The sequence below is a fragment of the Nymphalis io genome, chromosome 12, assembly GCF_905147045.1.
Source record: "Nymphalis io chromosome 12, ilAglIoxx1.1, whole genome shotgun sequence".
Lineage (NCBI taxonomy): Eukaryota > Metazoa > Arthropoda > Insecta > Lepidoptera > Nymphalidae > Nymphalis > Nymphalis io.
In genome coordinates, this window is record NC_065899.1 from 5654109 (window position 1) to 5673171 (window position 19063).

The window sequence follows — 19063 nt, forward strand, 5'->3', positions numbered from 1 at the left end:
CATATAGTTAATCAAAGTGATTCGTCTGTCGTGCAAACCAAAACATATTGTTATAATTGTAGGTGTAACGGTTTTCACGCGATATCAAGCGCTCTAGAATCTAGCCTCCGTAACAGTATCTTGAGGTTTTGTAGTGATACTTCTGATTCTTACAAAGTGCCGCCTTTATGTAGATAATTTTAGACATTGAGACATTTTATTCCGAATATTGTTTCTTAGTTTAACTGATTTCTCTATATTGTTTTCTCATGTTATGAATAAATTTTATGGTATATGTAAATAAAGACATACTATTTTTTTAGAATTAATGTTTAATAGCAATTCATTTATAATTTTCATAAATCGCAGTTATTCTTTAAAAGTTATACTTATATAGCTTTGTCTTTGAATATCTTTGACTAATGTGACAGCTGCGCACGCGCACGCGTTGATGTCTTTAGAATAGAATTATCACATTTGATAATAGATAATCATAAATTTTAGTGATTTTTCAATTAAATATTTAATTTTAAATTTATGTTAGTGGTAAATATATTTTAAAGGTTTTATAATAAATACGGCTACCTATAGCTTATCGTATAGAGACTTCTAAACATGCGAGTATACAAGTTCTTCACCCATATTTCGGTCCTAAGTATAAATGCGACTATACTCAAGGTTATAAGGATAATCAAAATTGACTTAAGTTTAACAAATATATATTACTCCTACATTTTTGGAGTCGGGTAATATCTTAAGAAAATAACAAATTATCGTTTTACATACATCAATGTATTTATTTATTACAGTAATACCATTAATTAGAAGAACTAATTTTGCAAGATATCATATTTATCATAAAATATATGGTATCACATTTATTGTTATATCATAATATTTGATAACTCACATTCAAACCGTAGATTGCGTATATACAGCAGTGGGTGATATTACAAACTAAAATATTTCACTATAAAATAAATTTATTTTAAATCTGTTTAATATAAATTTTAAATACTATGTGGGTAGAAAAAAATTGTTGCGAAATTATAGTGTCTTACAAATATTCCATTATCTTCATAAAAAATAAACGAAAAACGAGACTTATGACAACAAGACAAGGGAATGTAATTCATTTATATACATTTTTAAAAACATTGGCAATAGTTTAAGAAGTCAAAAAAACTAATGATGAAATTTTAAACCGACACCCCAATGTTTATAGTACGGAAGATCGCATCAATACCTTAAACGCTAACAAGAAAAATTGCAATCACTTACAGAAAGCTGGTACGTCTCATCGCTCAGTTGCGCCCGCGCACCGGCTCGCCACGCACGCGCCGTGTAAGTGACCAGTGATAGTGACATGGTTTTGTGTGTAAATCGGATTCCGTTACTGTGCCATTGAAATCGTAAGTGACGTGCTTTTTTGTCTTTTTTAATCAAAAGCACCATAATTTTCAATGGTTAAAATAATGCATTCTGGTCAGTTGCTGTAGATTAAAAATCTTTATTTTCAAAAATAGACTACATACACTGTAAATATGAAAGTAATATAGGTAAAAAGTGAAACAGGAAATTTCGATTTGTAATTACGAAGTGAATTCTAAGTTTATTAGGTCAGTTGCACATGAAATTAATAAATAATATCGACACCCATAAAAGCAATACAAATCATCACGCGACGATACAAATCCAATTCCGATTGGTTTTAATTAGAGATCTCGTGCGCGTATTTAAATTATTTAGAAATCAGACTTGTCATATGAAAAAGTGCACGAAATCGTTCGAGCGGCGCGACGCATCTCCACTGAACAATCTTACAATGTTATTTATATTTTGACAGTATCAAAGATTAGCTTTCGCGGCGTATTTCAATTAATACTGTTTCTATATACACCATACGATAATGAACTTCGAGTTTCTTCATTAAACTTTCTTTATTTTACATTTATTTATCGGGACAAATTTGCAGCTCAATTGTAAAGACATATTAACTAACATTAAGATAAAAAATTGGTAGGAATTAAAAATTTGACTATACCAACAAGTTGCTCATAAAGCCAAGATAATATTTTTAAGCAAAATTTTTGTTTAATATCGTATAACAGTGAATTTGTTATAATAAACGAATTCATTAACAAGTTGCGAATACTGAATGTTGTATTCTTAATATATTTTGTAAATAAACAAGAATAAAAAAATATTAATTGGGAATTTATATATAATATAATAAATTTATAACAGACGTAAAATATGTCCTACTTATTATAATATTCGGTTCAAGATAATAATTCAAACAATACCCGCATATATTAATAACGCTTATTGCATTAGCGCTCAAAATATTTATTTTTATTTCATTTTCCTTTTGAAAGTTAGTGTAACTATATTCGTATATTTTCGTTGATTATATGCAAATGATGAATGTATCGAATTTTAGTTTATGTCTTAATATATTGTGAGAAAACGAATTTCGATAAAAACTGTCAAATAAATATTTTACGAGTTCACATATCTATATCTTAATGTGCTAATCGTTAATTATCTTTTCTATTATTATTTCCTTCTACCTTTATAAATATAGTTTTTTGTTTTATGCTTAATTTACGTACTTTAACATAAATTACAAAGATGTTTTATCATCCTGTTAATATTCCACGGCTCGGTTAAAGCGTCAAGGCGTAAACGATAATTTGGATTAATTTATCACGCTGTTGTTAAAAATAAACGTTTAACAATTTACATTCATAACACAAATTAAACACTCGAAAAAAATCAGAAGTGGTGCCTGAATTTGAGCTCGCGAATTCAACATTCAACTTTATTTTACGTGTAAATAGGTAATCTATTTACACGTTTTTATTTGAATTTTGTCAGTGTGTTATTAGTAAAATATTATCTATTTTATTTTTTATCAATATGTAATAGTAATTGCCTATTAAAAATAAGTATAGTTATGACATGTATTAAAAAAGGTAAAACTTTATGAGCCAATTTAAAGGAATAACATAATCATAATACACAAGAAACGATTGAGAGTAACAGAATGCAGAATAATAGAGTAGATGTCTAATGCTCATGCAAAATGTAACGAATCTACAGCCGGCGTAGCGAAGATTGCTTCCTACGAATGGAGGGTTACCATATTTTCATTCTATTTTAATACATGTGATTTAATTTAGCTGACATTTTGTGTAGTACCAGCTCGTTGATCATTTTATTATTAAAATGAGAACAAACATTAACGATAAAGTAATTAATTCTGACGTTTAAAAAACTGTACACTTGCCAATTGTAATAACCTATCAGATAATTACTTATGCTGCAAATAAAAAAATACATTAATGCCATTGCTAAGAACTATGTAATGTTAGGTGCATTAAGATAAATTACAATTATTAAATACGTTCACATAGTTATTAAATCCAATAATGCAATACGAGTGTATGTTTTTTTTCCGAAGAATTTATGTTTTACAGTACATTATTAAATTAACGGCCATAAAATAATGACCACAATAGCAAAAATAAAGTTTAAAATAATATCTAAAACTCATGGTGAATTTACATTTCAGTATGTCAGTAGCCCGCACAGTGAGAGTTACAAGTGCGGCGACCTCATGCGCAGACTCGCAATAATTCTTATAAAAGTAAACAATTTGAATAATTCTTTGTAATAGATATATAACGATGAACGTGATTATTGAATATAGTTGTATATTTTTTTAGTAAATTATAAATTTATTAGTAGCGCGGGAAATTAAACTTATGTAATTCGTAATGTTCATTTACTTTGACATAGGTATTTATAAAACTGACGAATTAAGACCACATATGATACTACTAATATAAATGTTTTAAATGGCAGCGCTTGAATTGGACCATTTAATTACCATATATTTTTGACTTAACTTTTAAGTTTGAATATATATTTTTTTATTTTAAATTTTTTAAGGGATCGAAAAGCGCAAAATTAGCCTTACCTTATTTAATGTTCAAAATAATTGGTATTTATGTATACACCTACTTAATAGTGTAATTCTATGAATATTACTAGATAAACGATAAATTACTTTAATATATTGTTTTTTTTTTTACGTAGAACGTTAACTTATAACAATCCATAGTAAATTACGTTATACAACTGAAACCTATATATTATCCGTAACAGCCTGTGAATGTCATACTGCTAGGGTAAAGGCCTCCTCTCCTTTTTTTTGATGAGAAGGTTTGGAGCTTATTCCAACACGCTGCTCCAGTGCAGGTTGGTAGAATACACATGTGGCAGAATATCAGTGAAATTAGACACATGCAGGTTTCCTCACGATGTTTTCCTTCACCGTAAAGCACGAGATGAATTATAATCACAAATTAAGTACATGAAAATTCAGTAATGCTTGCCCGGTTTTGAATCATCCATCTCGGTTTTTTTATATTATTATATATAAGCTATATATATTATATATAAGTGAAATACCACTCACCACGAGATCTCCTAAACTATCTGTCCGATTGACTTGAAATTTGCCACAAACCTTCTCCGACGTAGACGCTCACTAAGACGGGATTTTACGCAATTCTTATCCAAAATACATTTTCTTCTTATCAACCCGTTCAAAGCCGCAAAGATTAGTTAGTTAATACTATACTATAAGACTACTATGAAAGGGTGTTTAAATTATTGGTTTTCACTTCAACAATTTTAAAAAAAATGTCTGAATATATTAATATTATAAATTTTAATGCTATTAATTACTATAACTTTATATGCAGATTTTTATACTGATTTATTCTTTGTTTTGAATTAAAATAAATGATATGTGATATTTGTGAGTATTTTACGATCAAGTTTTCTATTTTTTTTTTATTTGTTTATAAATATACTCTCTATCCTTTATAATCGTTCATGTTAAATGGTTTTTGTTAAACGATATCTTTATCAGAAGTTTGAGTACATGTCCTATGGTATATAGAATTATGGTAGCCCTATGTCGTAATGGTAACGGCATACATTGATACCTAGAAGTGTATCAACTACTCTTATTAGTGCTCATAAAGTTAATTAATTAAAATAAAATTGCAACGTGTATCTATTATAGGAAATCATTTCTAGAGGCTAATTATACCTGAGCCTACTAATCGTATTTCTATGTTTTAAGTGATTTAAAAAATGTACTTAGGAAAATGAAATGTTCTCATTCAATGTATTTATAATATCTATTAACGGCATTGTGCAAGCCCGTCTGGGTAGGTACCACCCACTCATCAGATATTCTACCGCTGAACAGCAATTTGTATTGTTGTGTTCCGGTTGGAAGGGTGAGTAAGCTAATGTAACTACAGACAAGGAACATAACAGGTTAGTTCCCAAAGTTGGTGGCGCATTAGTGACGTAAGGAATGGTCAATATTTTTTCAGCGCCAATGTCCATGGGCGGTGTGACCACTTAACATCAGGTGGCACATTACCCCGTCTTTCTATCTATAACATAAAAAAATAGTACTTATTATTTAATTTAGTTTGTAGAATTGTACAAACAGTACATCTTTTAATATATTACACTAATTCGTGCTCGTGTTCATTGTAATGTTGTTTTTTATAGAATAGAATATAATAAAATATGCTTTATTGTACACCAAAAGAGTTACAGAACCATTTTAAACACAAGCACAAAAGAAACGAAAACTATTTTGTACAAAAGGCGGTCTTATCGCTAAAAGAGCGATCTCTTCTAGACAACCTTTGGGTGAAGGACGTGAAATAAATAAATAAATAAAGCGTTAAGGAGGTGTACTAATCATCTCAATTTTTATTTTTTAAATAAATATATATATATATATATATATATATATATATATATATATATATATATATATACAGTACTATAGCTAATTATACAAACATATAAATAAATAATATATACATAAACATACATATATAATATATAAAAAAAAACATTAAAAAATAAATGTAATTATGATAATAATAATAATAAATAGCAATAAAGTGCGGCAGATAATAAAACAACACTCCCTGATAATTATAACGATAAATTAAATTGCATTGAGTCGAATTTTAAATGTGCTAATATTAAATATTAACTTTTTATTATTATTATCAAGTTTTTATTGTAAAAAAAAAGATTTTAAAGATAAATTTTTTTAAACAAATTTGCTTTGGTTTTCATTTACTTACATTGGTATCAAAAGTTAAAGAGTTCTCATAAAATACATATGTAAAATAACTTAATGTAATATTTTTCTAAAATAAAATTCGATATTTGAGTCCTTGTGAACTTTGCTTTTAGTAATACGATTCTCGACACCATTAATACCATCAATGTAACGGGTGAGAAACTTGCAAATCTCCTTTGAGTATCGATTGGAAAATCTATCACCGTAACATAACACTATTAACACGATTCTTCAATTACACAGATAAAGTAGGTTTTTAATCAATTATTCATTAAAACATATACACTTAGAACATTTTTTTTAAAAACAAGTTTTTTTTGTAAATTTTCTATTTAATAGATGTTCTGATAACAATATCAACTTCATTTTCGGCGCTCGTAGAAAACTTTTATTCATATAAACTTTATATATATTTTGTTTTAAAAGTATTTTTTTAATCGAAATCAGTGATAACTTAATTAGTTGTTTATAATGTAATGATGCGGTTCATATAATTCAAAATCCATCTTATTTTACTTACAACATGTTATGTGAGACGAAATAAACGATTCTTTGGGAAGAACTTTGAGTAAATAGTGCAAAAATTGCAATAGATTCAACACACCTATTTATTGACACGAGTTTGTACAAGGTTTTTTTAATTTTACTCCTCAAATGCTGCTAGCGTTCTTGCCACTCCACGAGGTTAGGGTTTGTATAGTAGTTATTTTTAATTTAATAATAATACCTATCTCAATGGTGTATTGGCTTGATGTAAAGCCGCAGACCCGGAGGTCCTGGGTTCTTATAATCAAGAAGGTCGAAATCTTCTTGATATCGTAAAAATAAACGGTGCCTTCGTTGCCTTGATAAAAGCCTTATTGTTAGTGTTTACAAAAATGAAGACTAAAATCAAATCTCAATATAGATGACAACCAATTGCAATATCTTATGTTTATAATTTAATAATAAACCAGGGTCTAGATTATAATAAATAATCCAATATAATAGACATTAAATATTGTGTTTTATAGTAGGATATAGTATCATAAATAAAAATATTTTTAATGAAACTGCAATTCGAACCAGTTCTGAGCAGTTTCATTTGATCAACAAAGTAGACATAAACAGTGTATTTAATTAATATTAAAATGAATCTTTATTATACGCGTTCCAGTTTATATGATATGTTTGAAGTTTATTCGTTCACTTGATACTTTGGACTTAACAAGTTACTTCAATTAATAATATGCTTAAGGTTAAGGTTAACATTAGCTTTTCACCCTATATATATAAGAAATACATAACGCTCAAATACAAAATTGATATTTCCATCTATCTTCCTAGCGATTGATTTTTTTAAAGATAAGGATTTAAAGATATTATTGTAAGTCCAGTTATGTTAATTTTTCGAAGCAATGAGTTATAACGTGGAATTGAAATTTAAAAAATATATATACCTAATTAATTCTACAGATCCGCTTATTTTTACAGTGTTTAATCAATCCGATTTCTGACGTAGTTTTGGTGAATATAAGTGTGTAATTCAATATATTCATTATTTATATAAGAATATACAAGATAAGAAACATGAATGCGACAATATTTAAAAATGTTCTTAGTAATCATTGACAAAATTTATTATAGAATAGTCGTTCTAATTAAAAGTAAAAATTCAATAAAAAGCGAAAACACTCACAAAATTTTAAATGTTGACAGGCAGTATTTTTTATCTTTGATTAAAAACTATGTGTTATGTGACGAATGGCGTTTGTCTATGTGGTCGGTTAGTCTAATAGAGATTACTTTATCCGGAACCTGAACCCGCGCCACCGGTTCGAGTGGAGCTGCCTCGCTCGCTGGCTGTAATCATTGCCTATAGATTTTATAGATTGATGATGTCCGTGTAATATAATCACTATTGTAAGCCTAATAGAGATAGTAAGGGTAGAAACACACAGGGGAAATAATTCTTTTTTAACTATTACTTTTTTAATTGTCTATAGGCATGTGAATAAAATTATTAATATTGTCGATATTCTAACTTTTTTTATGTAAAACTTTGAATTCAGTGGTCGTTATTAATATTATATTTATACCATAACATTAACTAGTTTTAAGGCTTTCTGTCTGTGTTTAAACAACTTCTACTTCTACTAAATAAATAGTTTTTTTTTATAAATAATTAATATCCTAGGATATTATTACTACTATTATAAATATTATTCACGTACGACCATCTGATCCTAAACTAAGCAGAGCTTGTACTGTGTATGGAAACTAGACAACTGATATATTACATATACTACTTTTATTTTATAAATACAAACTTATATAGATAATTACATCCAGACTCGGGACAAACAGACATGTTCATGTACACAAATGTCTGTCCTGGGTGGGAATCGAACCCACAACCTTCGGCGTGAAAGGCAAGTATCTACCAACCACGTCAAACGGCCCGCCGAGTACACCGTAAAGTAGTTAGGAGCGATCTCTATATACTATTCATATAGCCAAATGTACAAATTGTGATCTAATAGTAATTTAGAATCTCTTTGGTGAACCTTCTATGAGAGTCTTAATTCTAGAACTAGACAGATCTAAAACAAGCGGATCTTGTTATTACTTTTACAAAATACAATTAATCGAATCTAACGTTTCCGTACTCTAAGACTTTCATGCGCCTAGATAAAAGTAACGACATGTCTAAATTAAGCGGTCACCTTATCAAGTCAAGTGTCGTGTGTGGGTATTTTACGACATCGTTAAATATTTATTGAACACACTGTAAACGTTCTTATGAACCGTCGGATAACTAATAATACTTAAACTTTAAACGTGATTTAATGTACTTCCAATCTAAAACGCCGTAGAACAACACATTTAAAGACAAATTTTATTATCTATATGTGTCTTCGTTTGTTTCTAAGATTTCTAAAAGTTCTCAATTACGCGTAATCTCAAGAAAAAGAAAACTTTTTTTTTTATTAAGTAGTTAAGTGGTCGGGTAAGGTAAGTGGTGGTAAGTGGTCCTTGCATCGCAAATGCGCCACCAGGAAAGGAAGGAAAGGAAGATGTTATTTTCCTTGTTTCTGTAGTTCTCCCTTCAAACCGGACCAACAACAACAACAAACAAAACAATAAAACAACAATAGTAAATATTGCTGTTTGGTGGTAATATGTGGGCAGTGAGTGATAAAATTTTTAATAGTTTATTGACTTTGTATTCATTAATTATATTAAATCCAGTTATACGATTTAATTGAATTAATTATGACCAACGATGAAATAAAACAATTTGAAGATAATTATTTAACTAAGTTATAATAACTGCATATTTTTTGCTTAAATATTAACTTAACAAAACACAATTTCCTTGCAATAAATTTGATTTGAAAACTAATTACACCTTTTTACGAGGACTTCTTTTAATAAATTTATAGTGGTCTCGTTACCACTCACTTACCACATATTCTACAAACAGCAATACTTAGTTATTGTTTCGGTTTGAAGCGTGAGTGAGTCAGTGTAACTACAGGCATGAGGGACATACATCTTAGTTCAGACGGTCGGTGTCGCATTGACGATGTAAGGAATGGGTAATGTTTCTTACTGCGCCAATTTCTACGGGTGATGGTGACCATTTACCATCAGGTGGCCCATTTGTCCGAACGCCTTCCTATTTTATATAAAAGAAAGTTTAAACAAAAGTTTAAATTTCACGTCTCCCGCGGTCACGAATTGACCAACTTCTGAAACGGCCGTGGAGATAATAAAATCGTTTCGTTTATTTGCGATAAGGTGATGTGCACGATTATATGGACTTTACACGTGGACATACATTTGTAGTATTTTACCTCTTAGGAAATTCCTGGTGTCCTAACATAAAATTCCTGTGATTGGTTATATCCAAGCTGTTTTCATGCTGACTTTCACTAAAATTAATTTGGTATAATTAGTATTATAATATAAGAGATAGAAGAAATGTATGTATTTTCTAACTAAAGATCATTTCATGATATTTTAATTTCATAGAGATCTGTGTATATTTCTTCTGATAAAAACATACTAAAGAAATCAGCATGAGTCGAATGAAATTTTAGCTCACGTATCATCATACATGATATATTCGCCTCGCAGTGGAACCTTGAAACTTCAGACAGAAGAGTAGAGGCCTTCTCCCTTGTAACAAATCTGTAATGTGATCTGTTTGTCTGTTACGCTTTTACGGCTAAAGCACTGAACAGATTTTGATTTAATTTGATATGTTTGAAGATTGAACTCCAAGGAAGAAATAAGGTATAAAAAATTTCACTTTTTTATATCTAACCCTTAATCTATCACGCGAGCGTAGCCGCGGGTGAAAACTAGTATAACTTTCAATTTTAGTTTTTATTCTTATCTAGGTGTCATAAATAAAATGTATGGTATAGGTGTTTCTCAGGCACATATGCGGATATTCTTTAAAAACAGTAAGCAAGATATAGTATATGACAATCTTTTTTTCTTCTTCACATCTTTATAACTTACGCGAAAACAATCGATTGTAACGGTATACAAAGACCAATCGAAAGAAGGCGCGTGTTTTAACCAAAAAATATACCAATTATCATATTTCCTTTGTTTCAATATTCAAAATGACTATAAAATTGAAAAGTGGACTGACCTCACATAACAGCTGTTCGGTCAGTGACCCGAGTAATTATAATACAATTAAACCTTTTCCAGTTTCCCGCGCTCGGTCCAGTTATAAGATTTGTCAAAATCACACGTGCCGTTACGCAAGATAAACCCGTGCCTCAGAACTTCATTCTGCATGGATAATTAAACAAAGACGACATGTTCTTGGATATGTTTTACTGCGAATATCAATTACTCGTGACCAATTAAAGTTTTATCGGAAATATTAAAGTAATTTTTAATTATGAATTTCTGTTATTATTCATAGTATGCTTAGACGACAATGAATTGTGATTTTTAGTGTTTTTTGCACAAAAAATGTAGGTTTGAATATGTATCACAGTTGTTCTTTAACTTACCCTAAACTACCCTCAATAAGACTACCCTCGATCGGTCGTATAATAGTATATATACATACCATAATGTATGAATACAAAATTAACAACCCCCAATAATGACCACGTACGAAAATGTAACTACATATTCCCGTCGATGAAGCGTTAAACGTGGAATACACATGTGGCAGAATTTCAGTTAAATTAGACACGCAGACATGTAGGTTTCCTCACGATGTTTTCCTTCACCGTAAAGCACGAGATGAATTAAAATCACTAACTAAGCACATGAAAATTTAGTGTGTTTGCCGGAGTTTGGACCCACGATCATCGGTTAAGATTAACGCGTTCTTACCACTGGGCCATGGGCCGTTTCACTGCATGTTTGAAATAGAAGAGTAGGGCACAAATACATAAAAAATATCGATATGTTCTTTATTTTTTGTATCAATTTACTCATGTTTATGTTCTCTTACCATTAGTGTAATTTTTATCATATGCCTTAGATAATGTTGTTATAAATAATGCAAGCTGACTGAATTGCGATTTCATTATCTGACGATAAAAGAACACCACCTCGCCTCTTCGCATCCGACGTGTGCAACATTGTATCGTATCGTTAATCATTATATTCATTCGCTTATCCTATTTATTTAACGAACCATGTGTAAACTACGCTAAAACAAACATGGCAATCCCGGGATGTCCGGTTATTGCATGAGTTTATAAAATAATTAAAGAAAAGCAGTAAACAAATAATAATATTAAATATAGCAACAAAGTATACAGATATGCGCCGCGCATACATAAAGGACTAGAGTGGAGAGAGGAATAACTGTATAAGAGAACGTTATGCCGCTTGCCGTCACGACATACGAATAGGTCTTACCCCAAAACACGCCAATACATGTTTCACGTTAAAAATACCTACATTATCGTTATTGCACATCGTGAGAGTGTATCCGTTTTTAAAACATAGTATCAACTGTATACAATATACAGTTTAGTAATTTGATAGAAGTGTACTAACATTATTATTGGATTCTAATTATTTATACTAGTGCAGTTTATAATATATCAATTGCATTTCAACAGACCTCAGTTCTAAAGTGACTGTGATTGAACCGTTATGAGAAAATAGGAGTAATCTGCACACCGCAAATCGACCTTGTTATCTTTAAGTGGCGTCACGTATTGTCTTACGGAAGCCTAAGTTTTTACCATAAGCTATTTGTGTAAGTTATATTAAACTAGTGGTTGTATATAAGTACGCTCGAGTATTATTTTAAATTTCAACGTAGACTTGAATATCTAATCAATATTAGTCAAATAATTCGTATTTCTTTATATAAGTATAAATTATATAAAAATAAAAAATATAATATTGTTTTTTTATTGTATATTTGTAATTTCAACAATTAATCAATCAATTCTTTTCTTATCTTATAATAGAATAAAGCATTTTTTTTTCTAAAACATTACGTATTATGTATATAAATGAAGAAAACAGTATTATTATATATCCTCCGACACTGGCGCGTAAGAAAATCTACTCGCTCCTTTGAATTATACTATATATTCGTATTCTTGTTAATTCATTAAAGAATATCGAAACCAGAGCGTGAAGAAGAATTAATATAACGCGAATAAATTCCACAGATTATATTATTAATTATAAAATTAGCAATTTTTAATGACTTATTAACGGTATTCTGGGAAACCTATTTTTTTAAAGATTACATATTTTGAATATAATGTGAATATTTGAATTTTTAATTCGCTTTGATAAATGAGTTGAGTTTCTGAAAATATAGCTTAACTATTTTAATACAATTTTCATTTTATTTAAATTAAAAACAGAACTAGCTTGACTTTTCAAAAAGTCCGAATAAATATTTTCGACGAAAATCATTCTATATCTACTCGTAGGATGGCAGCTAACTTATTCTTATGGAAAATGTATTCTGTATTTTTCCGTGATGTAAAAAGAATAGACAGACTTCATTTTTCATAGTTACACTGCTAGAAATTATTCATTTATATATCATTATATAATTATTTACATTTACTTACTTACATTTATGTATGTGAAATTAAAAATAGCTAATGTACAAATCATGACCGCGTGGAATGGTTGCAAGAACGTTAGCAGCATTTTCCCGTTGAATTGCAATTTCGATTCGGACTGAAATTAAACCAGCCATCCTGTCACCAGTGAAAACAATAACGTGAGATGTTATTATTATCACGATTTGAATTTTATATCAATAACACATAAAAAACAATTACCCTTTTAGATTCATTTATATACTATATGTATATTTACTATATGGACATATATAAATTAAATTATATTCAATCATTCTTAACGAAAATCAACTACGAATGAAATCTAATTGATTTTTAATAATGCATAATTTTGAATGGTGTCTTTAGTTTTTTTTTTGTTAAATATATTTTAATCATGACAAGTTACTATATATGTCTTGAGTGATTTTAATTGATTGTTAATTTATTCTGAATAGATTAAGATTTTTATTCAATGTCACGTTAGTTTTATCTTCTAAAACTAATCGACTTGAAATGTGGGTTTTTGGATAAGGTTTCTTTTGATGTATGCTGGTTGAAAAAAATAATTCAAATATTATGAATCAATGTTTGTAAGAACATATTAATGAGTGTAAATTCAAATACTAGACAGAGACCTAATAAATATTCACATCTCTTAGCTATTATCATTATAACCTAAGTTTTAATAAACTGTATAATATATATTAAAATTCTACATTCATTTAGATGAAATGATTAATTTGTAGGATTTTTTTAATGTATAATTTTTTGGTTATATAACATACCAGTGAAATTAAAATCATCATTATAGTAACAGCCTGTGAATGTCCCACTTCTGGGCTAAGGTCTTCTGTTTTTTTTTTTTGAGAAGAAGGTTTGGAGCTTATTTCCACCAAGCTAAACACAAATTAAGCACATGAAAATTCATTGATGCTTACCCGGGTTTGAACCCACAATCATCGAATAAGATTCACGCGTTCTAACCTTGGGAGAGGCCTATGTTCAGCAGTGGACAACGATTGGCTGTTGATTGATTGATTGATTGTTCTAACCACTGGGCCATCTCGGCTTAAGTCTCCATTATCATCGGTCAATTATGGTTACAAATGTTTTAATTGATTGCGTTATTTATTTCTTAAATCTAAACGAATAAATTTAATTTTAGAAAACAAGATCTGTCTTCTATGTTGATTTTATAGGGTGAATAAAGCATTGTGTATGTGTTTTTCTTTTAATGTATCATGCATGTTGCAGGGCGTGTTGCAGACAGTGCAAGTGCGGTGATGCGCCGCGAGCGCGCGCGTTCGACACATGCATGCCGCCCGCGCACCCGGTATGTACACGGTTTTTTTAATTCTTACAGCTATTTCAAATATTCAATTATTATAAGCATGTGAACCTCTTTATAGGTATTTGATAACCCTTACACTTTTCGTTTTGGTTCGGTGCATTATAACATTATATTTCTGATGCCAACAATCCTTGCTAGTGTGTGAGAACTGTTAGTTAGTTGTTTTTCCGCTACTGTATAGGTGAACTAATTATATTTTTTATAGAATGGATAAGAAAATATCCTTTTGGCCTTAAGGACACGGGTTAAAAAAGATTACAAAATTACGATTAAAATCAACGTTAGTTGTTAGGATCATCAAGTTATAACTTGGTAATTGTTGGTTATTTATATTTTTTTGTTAGATAAATTAAATTGTAGGTAATCGTTGCATTGTTTTAGCTATTTATTAATTTTGGCGTGAAACATCTTTTAGTGCGCCCCGGGAGTAAGAACGAAGCATATTTATTTTATATTCATATTATTGGTTTTCTTTAATTTCATTTTCAGTTTCATTCTTCAAAGAAGGGCTAATAAAGTTACTTTAACGTTTTTTAACCCTTACAAGGTATACGCATTTTTTATAAAATTGCGCAATATATACTTGAGTTGCGACTGAGCAGACTTCAGTTAGTTATAAAAAATAATCTTATTAGTAAAGCCTATTACTCTGTTACTGAATATTTGTCTGACAAAAATGCGTGGATTGAATGATTGCTGGATCTCGTGCAACAACTGAATGTATATAATTGATACAAATTAGTATTTTTGTAAAAAAAAGAGGAACTACTGAACTTCTTGTCGGTTCTTCTCGATAGAATCCACATTCCGGAGGTAACGCTTGACGATTCATAAGTACTTGTAAAAGTCTATTTGAATAAAAATATTTAGATTTAGATTTTTTAATTGTAAATTATTTCAATAATCATCAATTTAAAGTTTCACATCTGCCAGGCGCCCCGTGACGGCCATATTTTTTAGCTTAGTTTGGCCTACTTTCTATAAAATTTACAGGCAGCTTTTTAATATATTTCTTGGTATTTCATATCCTAGATATATATAATAAATTATGTTAACGGTCTATGTATGATGTTTTTTTTGCTTATAAATGATTTATAACGGACACAATAAATGGATCGATATGGCGTATATAAAATGGAACAGACTAAGTTGTTTAATAATCGTTCTAATAATATATTTATAAATTCTTTTAGTCCGCCCACGCAATCAAATTTGACGCCTTTAGAGGAAAAAATATAATGAATAAATTCCTTCTTTTTTTAAATTATAAATAGTTGAATTAAATTTAATAAAAATGAAATTGATAGTAATTATATTACAGTACTTCGAAAAAAAAATGAATTAGATATCATAATGATTTCACGATACCGACAACCTACATAGCAACTAACAATCATATAAATTATATAATACACGGGAAAGTCTATTCTACTACTATGTCACGGGTTTGTCATTCTCACAGCAACAGAACATTCATCCACGATTTATTCGATACAGATGGTTTATGGGTCGTTGAATGAGATTTTAAAAACAAGTACTTACATTTAATAAAAATGTTACGGCGTCGTGACCAAACGAAATACATTTTCAAAAGATTTATTATCTTAACTGAATAATAAAGAACCGAGATTGCCCAGCAGTGCTATTCTCTTAGAACTCACTTCATTACTCAACCGTGAAATGATGACAACCGACTTATGCGATACACTATTTTAATGTGTGTATTCTTGAAATATTATTATTATTATGGTTAATGTCGCATCACAATTTCTAACATTTTGAGACCGTTTTCTGTGCGGTGTGGTATATGTATAAACTACCAAAACTTTTTTTAAATGGAGACAATATCTTAGATCAGCGGTGGAATATTTACAGCCTATTAATTTACGGATTTTTTCAAATTTGATTTGGGCGAGTTTTCTAATCGGCAATTTATTGTTTTGTATGTATTTGGATTACAAAGTAAGATAAGATTAAAAGTTACATAGATAACAGTAAATTATAAAAATAGATAATTATTTACTGACAATAATTATTTTCAAAAAGTAATTAAGTCTAATTTATTTTATTTATTTATTTATTTATTTTATTTATGTACCAACAGAGTATATAGAAAATTATATAAATGAAAAATGTGTACAAAGGGATAACTTATCTCTAACAAGAGATCTCTTCCAGAAACCCTGAATCTAGTGGAGATTATTTGTAATACATATTTATGGTGTAGGTACAATATCAATTAGTTTTATATTATAAAATTCAAGTAGACTTAACGATAAATGAATATATTACACACTAAATACAAATAAATATATTAATATATACCATCATCTATAATATATATATACATTCAACTATTTATGTGGGATAATAGTCTTTAGTTTTGTATAAACTAATTATAAATGAAACTGTTTAAAAATGCTTCAGTACGATGTTGGGTTAAAAAAAACAACACAATTTATTTAGAGCTCAATTAAAATATCTATTGTGGGTGTTAAATATTACTGAACAATATTTTTAGTCAATTATGTTTATTTTATATTTATTATACACATAATGGAACAGTTACTTTTTAAGTGACGTCATATTTATTACACGATTGTTCGAAAAAAGGGTGTATTGTTTTCACGGCTTATGTATACATTTATGCGAGTTTATTTATTTTTAATACCTCATTTTGTTTGTATGTATAGAGTATCGTTGTAATTCTTACATTATCCTAATTGACACTGGCTATTAATTAATTACATCTTTCAGAGCAGTCGCGTTTTTTAATTTTTAAGTTATAAAAATGTTTCTTTAACAAAAATTACTTTGATGTAATCCGTGTCTTGTACGAATCATTGTGGGGATATGCCATAATCGCCACGCTTGGTAGACGGGTTGGCGATCGCAGTAAGTTGGTCATAGTACTCAGAGAGACGCTGCTGCCCGTTTTCTGGTGTATATTCCCTCGTTTCAACCTACGCCCCCCACGGGATGAAATGGGGTGGTGATGTTAACTCCCAACGTGGAAATCCTTGGGGGAGGCCGTTGTCTAGCAGTATACGTCTTTCGGCTGATATGATGATGATGAATCCGTCTCGATTTTCCCGTATTGAATTTCAACATTTTTTTTCAGAATGTAATGGACGATTTTTTGAGTATTTAATTTGAGTTATGTTACGTACTTATGAGAAAGCTTTGGTATGAGATATTTTAGTGTATCCATACAAATATAAATAAATAAGTACTTTAAAAATACTTATCTTATTTACATTAGATATTTGTCTTGGCTTTGGACTGTCATTATTAAATGAATAATATCTAAAATTTATATATATTTTAAATAATTTTCTTTTGATTTTTTATCACAAATTTTTAGCTTTTATTAATTAGGGGGTAATGTAATTAATCTGATGCGAGTTCTGCTCTGATCATTAAATTGATTAAAGTTTCTAATAAAAATAATTAAAATAATTTGAATTTCTTCTTTTAAATTGTAACTTCATATAATAAGTAAAATATATTTTAAAAGAAGATTTTGATACTCACGTATACATTGTTGGTTATATTCTACCACTTATGGACTTATAAACCGAACTAAAATAAATTAAAATCTAAACTAACTCCTAGTTTACACTTAATTGATGATTAATAAAATGACAAGTGCGTATAAGAATACAGTTTGATAAAACAATTTAGATTTTGAAGACTAATCATTAGGTGGTAATATTATTTTTTATTTCAATAATTTAATTATAAAAATAAAAAAAAAATTGACGAGCCGTTTGGCGTGGTTGGTAAGGTACCTGCCTTTCACGCCGAAGGTTGTGGGTTTGATTTCCACCCAGGACAGACATTTGTGTGCATGAACATGTCTGTTTGTCCTGAGTCTAGGTGTAATTATCTATATAAGTATGTATTTACAAAAGAAAAGTAGTGTATGTAGTATATCAGTTGTCTGGTTTTCATGGCACAAGCTCTGCTTAATTTGGGATCAGATGGCCGTGTGTGAATAAAGTCCCAGGATATTAATTTTTGTCAAGTTAGCTTGTTTACTTCAGAGATGGTCCACAATATGTATATGTACATTGCGCCAACAATCATTATATACTAATGATTGTTGGCGCAATGTGTTCTGATCTTTAAATTTATAATAATTATTCGACGCTATTTCTAGTCATAATATCTTAAGTTACTCCCTTCTAGCACCATCCATATTAAAAACATTAACAATCGATATTTATTATTAAAAATATTTTTTTAATCTGTTCCATTACATTAATCTCTTCTCGTTTAGCGATAGGCTGTCCCCTTTCAGCTTTCATTAAGGCGGCTTCTATTAAATTATATGTTAATATTATATGTAGATGTATGTTAATTTTATATTTCATCACAAACAAAATCAATATAAAATATCAAAATGGAAAAAGCACTTTTGAATAGATGTTGCTTGAAAAAAGCAATAAATCTGAACATACAAAGCCC

The 19063-nt window shown here is 29.3% G+C and overlaps 1 protein-coding gene across 1 annotated transcript in view; it reads left to right on the forward strand.

Moving 5' to 3' along the window:
* The first annotated feature begins 1294 nt into the window (after positions 1-1294).
* The window catches only part of LOC126772337 (serine proteinase stubble), a 132674-nt gene continuing 114905 nt past the window's right edge, over positions 1295-19063 (forward strand). The window contains exons 1-2 of the mRNA XM_050492666.1: positions 1295-1391; positions 14497-14575. Of these exons, the coding sequence (XP_050348623.1) occupies positions 14554-14575 (22 nt within the window). The 5' untranslated portion in view covers positions 1295-1391; positions 14497-14553. The remainder of the gene's footprint in view (positions 1392-14496; positions 14576-19063) is intronic.